This window comes from Euwallacea similis, chromosome 15 (assembly GCF_039881205.1).
Source record: "Euwallacea similis isolate ESF13 chromosome 15, ESF131.1, whole genome shotgun sequence".
In the NCBI taxonomy this organism is placed as follows: Eukaryota; Metazoa; Arthropoda; class Insecta; order Coleoptera; family Curculionidae; genus Euwallacea; species Euwallacea similis.
The window spans coordinates 3,449,487-3,461,423 of record NC_089623.1 but is presented as its reverse complement, the minus strand read 5'-3'; the positions used below and the strand labels follow the sequence as shown (position 1 = coordinate 3,461,423).

The 11,937-nt window shown below is 37.0% G+C and overlaps 1 protein-coding gene across 1 annotated transcript; it reads right to left on the bottom strand.

The window, feature by feature from the left end:
• Positions 1–5,441: 5,441 nt before the first annotated feature.
• On the bottom strand, positions 5,442–10,568 carry LOC136413770 (uncharacterized). The gene has a single exon (XM_066397475.1). It carries the CDS (start codon positions 10,566–10,568, stop codon positions 5,442–5,444), a length of 5,127 nt encoding a protein of 1,708 aa, XP_066253572.1.
• Between the last annotated feature and the right edge of the window lie 1,369 nt (positions 10,569–11,937).

The following is an 11,937-nucleotide window of genomic DNA, read 5'->3' as shown; positions in this document are numbered from 1 at the left end:
CCACGTTAAACTCTGGGCATAAATATCATGCAAATGGGCGTAAATCTTATGTTTCAAGTGAACATAGGTATAACTGTTTCGTGGATTTCTCTTTTATTCATAAAATATATATTAACTTCAACTTAAAAGATTTATCTTTATTTTGTATAAAAATAAAAGACTCTTTCTACTTTGATTTAAAATATAAATTTATGTAATTCCTATATTTCCCCGTAAAACAAACATGGAATGAACGAAAATAAAGCAATTCTGGGTGTAAACATAGGTTTTTCTTGACATATAATTTCAAGATTTTTCATCAATAAAATAATATTATAACGTTTTCGGGATCAATTGATTTCAGTACTTTTTCAATAATAACAAAGACTCCTTATCTAAAGGTTAAAAAAATATGTTCTGCAAACAAAAGCAAATAATCAATATTCTACCCTCTGTTTATATTTAATTTATATACGACTAAAGGGAAATGCTCGTTTTAAAAAAATACAAAAATCGGCATTAATAACCAAAAAACTAGCATGAGAAGCAGGCACTTAATGACAAATCCTATAATGTGTATATTCAGCCCGAAATCTTATACGAAAGTGCCCCATTTACAGAACACGAGTGGCATGCTTTATCAATGTCTTCGTTTTCTTATTCCAAAAGGAAATTTCCTATGTAAATATACATGAAAAGGAATGAAGAAAATGGCTGTCATCCTATAAATTTATACTGTAAAAGGTGAATTTTTTAACGTTCAAAACGTAAAATGAAGGAATTCATTTATATAAAATGTCGTTGAACTTGGAGGTTGCATGACTTTAGATTCGTGACTATAGGAATTCTAAAATATATGTCGTAGGATTGGACTGGATTAAGGAATTAAAGTCGATTGTCCATGAATGATGTTTTATTATACAGTGTTCCTTGATAAATTTTCTTGCATTATTAAGCAATATAAATTCGTCCATAATACTTTTCTTCCTCTAATCCTTCAAATGCCAACCATTAATCTTCAACAATGAAAGCTTTATGGCATCAAAGCAGTTCATTTCATTACCAAACCAATTATGAACGGCTATTACAGAACTTTTAATTGGAAAACTTCAAGTCCGAAACAAAATGTTTTGCCTTGTATCACTGAAACGGATTTTCGATGGAGGTAAGAGGATCGCCTCTGAAACTGAGGAAATAATTTCAAAACGCTAATTTAATTTTGTTTTCATACCGGCTCTATTTAAAAGTGGTTGTGTTAAAATTTGCTTTGAGCTCTTTGAGGAATTTCATAGAATAAAAAAATATAAGGAAGTTCCAAATAGTAATTTTAAAATAAGCGTTTTAAGGATTGTGTTATTTTTTTAATAATTGAGAAATAAATTTGTCAATGGGAAATTCTAGTGTAATAGAAGTATGATCTTTTACTAATTTGTCAATGTTTTGGAAAACTTATGAAAGCAGTTTCCTGAGTGATTCCAATAATTCTATTAAAAGTAATAGCCAGGTTTACTATTATTTATTTATCGTAGAAAATTGTAATTCAGAGGTCATATAATCACGTATTAAGTATTAAAATGTTAGAAACCCTTGTAATTAAAAACAAAGTTTTTCTAGGTACTAGAAAGACAATGTAAACCGGTAAAAGCCAAATTTTTCCCGCAATCCAAAAGATTTATTGCGTATCAGAATCTGGGTAGAGTCGAGCATACCGCTCTGTGACGTCACAAGGCTGCGAGAGCGTTTCGCGCGCGCGTTCATTGGAATTTTCATATTTCTTGTGGGTTTTTCCGATAGAACGATTTATTAAATTTTTGTGAAATTTTTTACATATAATTATTTGACTATTATATGAATCTATTTTTTTCTAGACCTCCGTATTGATGCTAAATACATGAGGAACATCATAGTTATCTAAGTAATAACTACGTAATATAAGGCTTTATGAGACGAATTAATTTATGTCTACAAAATATTATCATTAAGAGCATTTTATACTAGAATTTCTTTTGAAAAATCTTAAATGATTGTTTCTGAGGAATTATGAGTATTTTCAGTTGGATATCTGACCAACTTTCAGTGAGCAATTTACACCGAACATCGAAACCGAACTGATTGTTGAAGCAAGATGTTTCATATAAACTTAATTGTTTAATTTGTATTTGAGAATTTCCGAATGTTAAATGCCTGAATTTTAAAAATTACTAGGAAGCATATTTTACAATCATAGCAAGATAATCAAAGTGCCTCGAAAAAATTTAACAATACTAAATATAATTTTTGATATGAAGCGATCTAATTACATAGAGTGTGTAATATTTAACCTGAAATATCGAAATATCTTGAATACTATGTATCCTATAAAAAAATGTTTAGTATCAAACTTTAATCACTCTGAGGGGAAATGTATTGATACTAAAGTTGATTCTCCTCCATCCTCTGTGTGGGCGGAATGGGGGTAACCTTTTTAATTTCAAATGGCAACCTCCCTTTTTTTACAGATTCGGACCATATGGCTAAAAATGAGAAAAATTTGCCCCAAATATTTTTTTCGTTTGATGCTAGAAAACAGTGTAATTAACGAAATTCAATTCATATTTTAAATAGTAACCTCCACTTTTAAACAATTTCTATGAGACAAAAAAATTTTATGTTAATAAAACGTAATAAATAAACAATAACGTAAACAAATAAAATATCTACTTCGAAACAATTTGTTATTAATACTACTTCACGATAGAGTATTTGAACGTAGAAGAGAAAATCGAAATGGTTTTTGTATATGGAGAACCTAGTAGGCATTTAGATAATGCTGTCAATTACTATACTCAGCGTTTTCCTGAAAGATCACGATCTCGGACTTTTTTCTAACGTGTGATTAAAAAATTTATTAATGAAGGGATTATAAATCAGAAGAAAAAATATCGCCCAGTTGCAAAAAAAAAACAATCAAATTGCATTTCTAGGTGTTGTGACTTTTAATCCCCAAGTGAGCGCGAGAAAAATATCAGGAAATTTTCACATGAATGTATAGAGAATGCTGAGAATGCACAAATTTCATCCTTATCATATCTCTTTACACTAAAAGCTCCATGAGGAAGATTTTTAAAATAGGTTACACTTTTGTGAGTGGACATCTGGACAAATAGAACGAAATCCCAATTTTTTTTCGTTGTATATAATTCTTTGACTAGTCATCAATTACAAACCATGGTACAGTTAATAGGCGTAATATGCATTGCTGGAGTGTTAAAAATCCGTATTGGTTACTACAAGTTGAGCACCAGTGTTTTTGGGCTGTCAATGAATAATGTAGAATCATTGGCAGTAAACTTATCCTACATATGTAATTGAAGGCAACTTGAATGGTGAAATGTACCGGAATATTATGGAAAATAAACTGCCCCTATTACTTCACGACTTAAACTTGGAAGTGCATCAGAACATGTGGTTTCAACATGAGGGTTGTCTGACTCAGTATTCTGCGGTGGCACGGAAATTCTTAATCGTAATTTTAATGGTCGATGGATTAGCAGATTTGGTCAGGTAAATTGACCTGCTAGATTTCTAGATATTCCTTCACTAGATTTTTTTTTGTGGGGATATCTCAAAAATCGGGCTTATAAAGAAATATTAGAAATACATGAAAATATGATTGTATGAATAATAGATGCTTATGCCAAAGTTTCAGAAAACACACTTCGTAGATGTGAAGAGTCTTTTAAAACAAGGATGACTAAGTATATTGAAGTTCGGAGACACCATTTTGAACACTTAGTTTAAATAAAAGCTATGCCAAAATTCACGTTTTTATTAATTCTAAAGCAGATATCATTAAACCTTTCTGTAAATTATAAGCGAAGGATAAATTGAATTTCGTTAATTACAATGTTTTCTAGCATGAATAGAAAAAAATATTTCGGATAATTTTTTTTTTATTTTTAACCGTATTATCCGAATCTATAAATAAAAATTGAGGTTGCCATTTAAAATTAAAAAGTTAACTCCTACCCCGCCCACACTGGGGGCGGAAGGGAATCAACGTTAGCACCAATACATTTCCTTCCCAGAGTGATCAGAGCTTGATACTAAACAGTTCTTTATATGATGCCTAGTATTCGCGATATTTAGATATTCTAGGTTAAATGTTACACCTTGTATAATACCACCTCTGTGTGTTCTAAGAGCAATTCTAAGTAATACTTATACAGCATGTGCTACATCTATTATTCAAAGATTTATGAAACAGGTTTGTGTGTATTTTTTATGCCACATTACTCGTTGAATGAATACTGTTTCCTCATAGGAAATGAATAAAAAAGAAGGAGAAATACGTTTAATATGACTGCAAGAACAAATTAGTCGTTTGTTGATACTAAATATCAATAGGAGTAGTAAATTTGGGTAATCCGGTTAAAAGATATACGGGAAGATTGAAAAATCACAAGTTGGTGTCCTCTCATTTCACATACGTAGCTTTAGAGTTGTCTTGCATTTGCAGAAAATATGTAATATTTAATACAGACAGTATCCTCTATGATTCACAGGTGTTAAAATAGCTTGTGCACTTCCCCTTCCTTCCCTTCCTCCAAATGTATGACCTCTCAAAAAATCTTTCCTATAAAATGCACTTAAAATCGTTACAAAGTTGAGCTTATTTTACATTTCCACATGATCTTTTGCATCAAGTCTTTGAGAATTGTGAAATCATGATGTGTTGATGATATTATGGGCTTTGTAGATTTCCGAAAACCATAAGCGTTTAAATTATAATGAAGTATATCTGTGAAAGTTCCCGCTACTGAATATATGGAGTGAATGAGAATAGCCCAAAAACTAGCTTATTCTATTATATTTTTTCCATGTCTTTATAATGGATTATTATAGGAGTATACTTGTTTTGATTTAGAGAAACTTTGCCTCTGGATTGAAGGACTGTATAATAAAACGTTTCTCTTGCACTTCTGGATGATATAATTTGGTACAAGTTTAAATAAATATGGTGATTAAGGGACACTTGCTGTGAGGTCTCCTTACAGTGAGAGAGCTGAAAAAAACTGCCCTATTGAATCTTAAATACCACATTCAGGGATCGGCACCCATAGGCGTACTCCAATAGAAACCTTGTCGACAAAGAGGGTGCTCTTAATAGCAGCCGTTAGAAATGTGGTGCTATTGCACGACAATACAAATGGAGAGAAAGTTAGTCCCTTTCGAGGAACCATCATCATTCAAACAAAGGATTCCCCACATCTGGGCATTCTGGAATAATGTCAATTAGTGACCGTTCATAGGCGTCGCCTCTGGGTGCATGACAAAGTACAATAACTAACGTAAAGATACAAAGTTATAATATTAATAGCCGTATGTGAATGTGCTTATCTAATCACTAGGTATAATCTTAAAATCAGTCATGAACATGCCCCCCACCTTGAAAGCGTCCACTTTCAATAACACTTTCTGTTTTAGTCACTATCAGTCTTATCATTACATGGGAGCGGACATATCTTAGCAAAACTTCGCTTTACTTCACCGCGAACAGTCTTTATGGTAGCCACTCTGGCCACTCCGTCCTTGCCTGGATGGACACTTAAGATCCGTCCAAGTCTCCAATTCATCACTGGTGTGTTGTCTTCTTTGATGATAACCAAGGTACCAACCTTCAGTTGATGCTGGTTCCTTTTCCAACGAACTCGCTGTTGCAGCTCAGACACCACCTCCTTATGCCATCTATCCCAAAAATGCTGGCGCATTTGTTCAATCAGTTGGAATCGGTTTAGCCGATTAGTAGTGATCGTCCTTAAATCGGGTTCTGGAAGGGCGACTAAGGGTCGTCCAATTAACAGGTGAGCCGGGGTTAAAGGATTCAAATCGATAGGATCGGTTGAAAGAGGGCTAAGTGGTCGGGAGTTTAATACTGCTTCTACCTGGGTAAGAAGGGAGTACAATTCCTCAAAGGTCAGTACTTGAGCACCCAAAATCCGTTTTAAATGATACTTACTAGATTTAACACCCGCTTCCCAAAGACCGCCAAAATGGGGCGAGCTAGGGGGAATAAAGCGCCATTCGATACTCTCATTTGTCATGGCATTGACTATATCGCCTTGTGTTTTTTGTAAAAAGGTACCGAAGTTTGACAACTCAGACTGAGCGGCCTTGAAGTTAGTGCCATTGTCTGAATAAATTAATGTCGGTTTGCCCCGACGTGATATGAACCTCTTTAAAGCCAAGATAAAGGAATCTTTACTCAAGTCTGATACAAGTTCTAAATGTATTGCTCGGGACGCAAAGCAGATGAATAATGCCATCCAACATTTGGAAGTTTTTGATCCACGACCCTTTCGATCTTTCACTAAGTACGGTCCTGCGTAATCAACTCCACATACCTTAAAGGGGAATTCTGCCAGTAGGCGTTCCTTGGGTAAATTACCCATCAGTGGTGTTTCAATCTTTGGATTATATTTAAAGCACAGGGCGCATTTTCTGTAAGTTAATTTCGCTAAATTTCTTCCCCCAATAACCCAAAATTTGTCCCGTATGGAGGAATGCAACTGCTGAGGTCCGGCATGCAATAGCCGATGATGCTCGTATTGAAAAATGAGTTTAGTGAGCTTATGTTTAGAGTCTAACAGTATAGGATGCCTTTTCTCATAGGAATAATTTGACTCCGTCAGTCTGCCACCCACTCGTAGCATTGACTGTTCCGCCAAAAAGGGCGTAAGTCCCAAAATTCTACTCTTATGACTGAGCTCAGTGTTTGTCATGAGATTAGAGATATCTTCAGGAAACGATTGCTCTTGGGCAATCTTTATTAAGCGAATTTCGGCATTGGCTATTTCCGCACTAGTTAACGCCCCACCTCGCTCTGTGGTGCTGGGTTTACCCTTTGCCGTACAGTTTCGTAGAAAACGAAACATATAGGCCACTGTACGTTTGATTCGATGATAGCTCGAAAATCTTTCAAATGGAAATTCACTGTTATATACTGTGAGAAACGCTCGGGAAATAATTTTCATTTCGGGTAAATTTTCGTTTCGCCGAAATTTAGACGGCCATGTCGAGGGGTTACCTTTCAGCCAATTCGGTCCATGAAACCACATTTCCGATTCTAGCATTTGAGATGGAGTTAACCCTCTAGACAATAAATCTGCGGGGTTGTCCTTCGAAGGGACATGCCGCCACACATAATCGTGCGTGATCGCTTGAATTTCTGCAACACGAGTGTTTACGAAGGTTTTCAGTAGATTTGGAGAGATTTTTAACCACCCAAGTACCACAGATGAGTCACACCATAAGACGCATTCGTCAAATTTTATATTGATAGAGGATGTGACCTTTAATAAAAGACGAGATAGCACCAACGCACCGCAAAGTTCGAGTCTGGGCAGAGTAAGGGTATGAAGCGGGGCAACCTTGGCCTTTGCGCATAGAAGTCTAACATGCACATCTCCATTTTCATCAACCGACCGAAGATAAATGCACCCTCCGTATGCTGCTTCTGAGCTATCGGAGAATCCATGTATCTGTACCTTAATTGCCCCCGTACACCGAACATATCTGGGTATCCGTAAGGTATTTAATCTTACAAGCTGGTTTCTAAATTGTTGCCAAGCGGTATGAATGCTGGTGGGAACCGCTTCATCCCAGGATAGTTTTTCTAGCCATAAAGCTTGCAATAGGATTTTCGCTTTGATGATACATGCTGCAAGCAGTCCCAGAGGGTCAAATATTTGTGCCGTACCAGCTAAAATCGTGCGTTTGGTGACTGGAAACTCCTTGGATATTGTACCTATATTATACGTCAGGGTATCAGCCTGACAATGCCATATTAACCCTAACGTCTTTGCTGGCTCGTTTTCGCCAAAGTTCAACGTTTGATTTGTCGAATCAGAAGATTCGACGTACCTCAGTGCGTTTTTCTCATTCGAGAAAAACTTACGCAGCTTGAAACAACCCTCGTTCAATATATGAGATATGTCGCGGGCAATTTCGGCCGCCTCTTCTAACGTATCAGCTCCTGTTAAAAGATCGTCCACGTACATGTCATTTTTTATAGCTTGTGACACTCTTGCATTTGATTTTTCGCATTCAAAGGCTAATTGGAACAAACATCTTATCGCTAGAAACGGAGCGGAGCTTGTTCCATAGGTGATCGTCTTTAGTTCGTAAACTTCCACCGGTTTCTGTGCATTATCACGCCATAAAATCCTTTGTAAGGACCGTTGGTCGGGTTCGATCAGAATTTGCCGGTACATTTTCTCAACGTCGGCGGCAACTACGTACCGATGCTGCCGAAACCGCAATAGGATTGACATTAGATCCCTTTGTATGGTAGGACCGATCATCTGAAGATCGTTAAAACTGACCCCGGTCGACGTTTTCATGGAACCATTAAAGACAACTCGAAGCCTTGTTGTTCTGGCTTCGTCACGTACTACGGCATGATGTGGCATATAGTATGCGTGCTTATGTAGCATTGCGCTTGACACCCTCTGCATGTGCCCTAATTTTATGTATTCGGTCATGAATTCGACATATTGAGATTTTAGATTTGGGTTTGAATCGAGTTTTCGTTCGAGCGCAAAGAATTGCCTTTTTGCTTGATGAAATGAATCACCGAGATCGTCAGGAGAAGATTTGAGCGGGATGCGTACTAGAAACCTTCCGTTTTCTAATCGGACGGTGTGTTGATTAAAATGATTTTCACACGCTATTTCTTCCTCGGATTGACTAGATTGAGATGAAAACCCTTCTTCTATCTCCCAAAACCGCGATAATTGATTTTGAATGTCAATTTCTTGTGTCAAGTGACAGTACATATTATTTTTCGGGTGACTAGGAAATGTCTCAATCGATCCTGAAACTACCCATCCCAGTCTTGTCTTCTGTAAAATCGGTTTATTCTTTCCGAGAGAGATCTGACCAACGCAAATCAGCGACCAGAAAACTTCCGCCCCGATTAACATGTCAATTTCACTAGGTTCACCATACCCTGGATCGGATAATTTTATGTTCGAGGGTATGTTATAATTTTGTGTGTTAACACGTACACTCGGCAAGTTTCCCGTTATGTTAGGAAGTACTAGACACGATATTTTTGTTTTGAAGGCATTGTACAACGATTCGATTATGATATCACACTTGTGTTTTACACTCGACCTTAGTTGATTTAAACCTGTTACAGTCATGTTGATTTCCTGTTTATTCAGCTTTAATCTTTCAACTACCTCTCCACGTATGAAGTTAGATTGAGATCCTGAATCTAATAGTACCCGGATGTTAATTGATCTCTTTTCGGGAGTCGAAACTTTCGCTAACGCGGTGCTAAGAAGCACATGTGCTGGATGAGCAGAATTCACACAAAGAGTGCTAGTTTCTTGTACCTGACCCGATCTCTTTTCGGTGGACGCATTGGAGCCCGGACTATTGTTCCCCGTATCATGGTTTCCGGTACCCGAAATATTAGATCGGGTTCCAGATTGAAAATTCTGCGAGGGATTAGCGTTGAGACGCCTATCCAAATGTAACAACGTGTGGTGCTTTAATGAGCACCGTTGACAAGGACGTCCCCTACACACTTTACTATGGTGTCCGAACTTTAAGCAGTTTATGCAAAGTTTAAGTTCTTGTATCCGTTTGATACGTTCTTGTACGTTTAGACTTGATAATTTTTCACAATTTGCGGTTACATGCTCTTGGTTACAAATTGCGCAATTTGACGTCCCCGTAACTAACCCTCGTACTTCCCTTTTCGTTTTATATTCCTCCCATTCCCGTGATGTGACGCTGTCTAGTTTTGAACTTATCAGAAAAATGATTAACGTGTCCACGGTGGGCTCCTTCACCTGTTCGAGGCATCGCATATGTTTAGAGACCGTATCTATTAGCCATCTTATACGCTCTGCCGAAGCCTTTGATATAGATTCGATTTGAAAAAGAGCTTTTACATGATTCTGAACTAACACGCGGGGGTTATTGTACCTTTCTAACAACAGCATCCACGCTACTTCGTAATTGCTTGCCGAAAATTCCAAAGATTTTATAACCAACGCCGCAGCTCCCATCAAGCTACCTCTCAAATAATGAAATTTCTGAATGTTACTCAGAACCGTACTAGCATGGATCATTGATTCAAATGTGTCCCGATACTCTAGCCAAGTTTGAAAGTTACCATCAAATTTAGGTATGTCTATGGGAGGAAGCTTAACATTTGTATCATGAGAAGCATTACGCCTAATCGAGGTTGGAGATGACGCAGACTTATTATTACTTAGGTCATTTGATTCTTGCAAAAAAGTTTCTAAATGATGTTTAGCTCTAGAAATTAAATCAAAATATTGGTTGGTAAATAAGGTGCGTTCTGCGAGATCTACATCCGCGCTATTCTCCTCACTTTCAATTTTGGCTTGAATTTCTTCATACTCGAAAAGGACGTTGTCCAAGGCATCTATTCTCGTTTGAAGTTGTCGATAATCGAGCTCTGTGACTGTTTGGTCACTTAGCTGCTTCTCAAATCCTCCCAAAAAGGTTTTGAAAAGGGTCATTTTGGATTTTAATGCCGCTCTTTTACGGATACTGTTTGGTTGAGCCATTGTACAATATTCAGTAACCTGTTCTTAATTTATTGCCCTCTCCCTTGTTTAGATTCCCGCTGTACACTTCAAGAAAAGGGCACTGTAACGTTTTTCCTTTTCTTGGGTACCTATGTACTTTTGGCACCAATCCTTGAATTTAGACCCAAGGATTTGATCACCGTTTGAAATTGTTTCCCTAATCACCGCGTCAAGTCAGCATAAATTTCAGAGGATAAAGGGATTAATTGGAACCGACTCACCCAGTATGATTTGCATCTTGATTTTGCCGTGCTCCGTTTCCCAGCTGCGTTCTCCAGGTTTTCTTGTACTGTCTTTATCACAATGTCTTGACACTTTCTTGACGACGTACTAACTTTCGGCACCTTTGGTTATCAACACAATTTCACCGTACAGCCCTGCTTCTATCCGGCTCGAAGGACCATGTTTTGATTTAGAGAAACTTTGCCTCTGGATTGAAGGACTGTATAATAAAACGTTTCTCTTGCACTTCTGGATGATATAATTTGGTACAAGTTTAAATAAATATGGTGATTAAGGGACACTTGCTGTGAGGTCTCCTTACAGTGAGAGAGCTGAAAAAAACTGCCCTATTGAATCTTAAATACCACATTCAGGGATCGGCACCCATAGGCGTACTCCAATAGAAACCTTGTCGACAAAGAGGGTGCTCTTAATAGCAGCCGTTAGAAATGTGGTGCTATTGCACGACAATACAAATGGAGAGAAAGTTAGTCCCTTTCGAGGAACCATCATCATTCAAACAAAGGATTCCCCACATCTGGGCATTCTGGAATAATGTCAATTAGTGACCGTTCATAGGCGTCGCCTCTGGGTGCATGACAAAGTACAATAACTAACGTAAAGATACAAAGTTATAATATTAATAGCCGTATGTGAATGTGCTTATCTAATCACTAGGTATAATCTTAAAATCAGTCATGAACAATACTACTGGAGAATTAGTTGATGCCAAAAAGATATTTTATGAATGCACGCAAATTATTAAGATTTGCTGATATTTCTGTTAAGTACTGGAAAGTATTAAAGAACTGACTATGCCGGAAATGATCGGGATAACCAGAAAATTATTGTGGAAATCGCAGACCTTCGGCAGAAGATGAACTTGTTACTGATTTTCCACGAAGACTCATCGGATTACTTTCCCAGGCTACAGACATCCCCAGATCTTTTCTGTACAGTGAATATAAAAACAGTCGGTAAAATGTATCACATAATTATTGTAGGAATTTCTTAATTAAAAAATATCTGGCTTCAGCCTAAATATTCTAGTCTAAGATTGAAATGCCAAAACTAAGTGATAGATACCGATTATGTTGTGACGGATCAGATGCAAGCAGTCATAGCC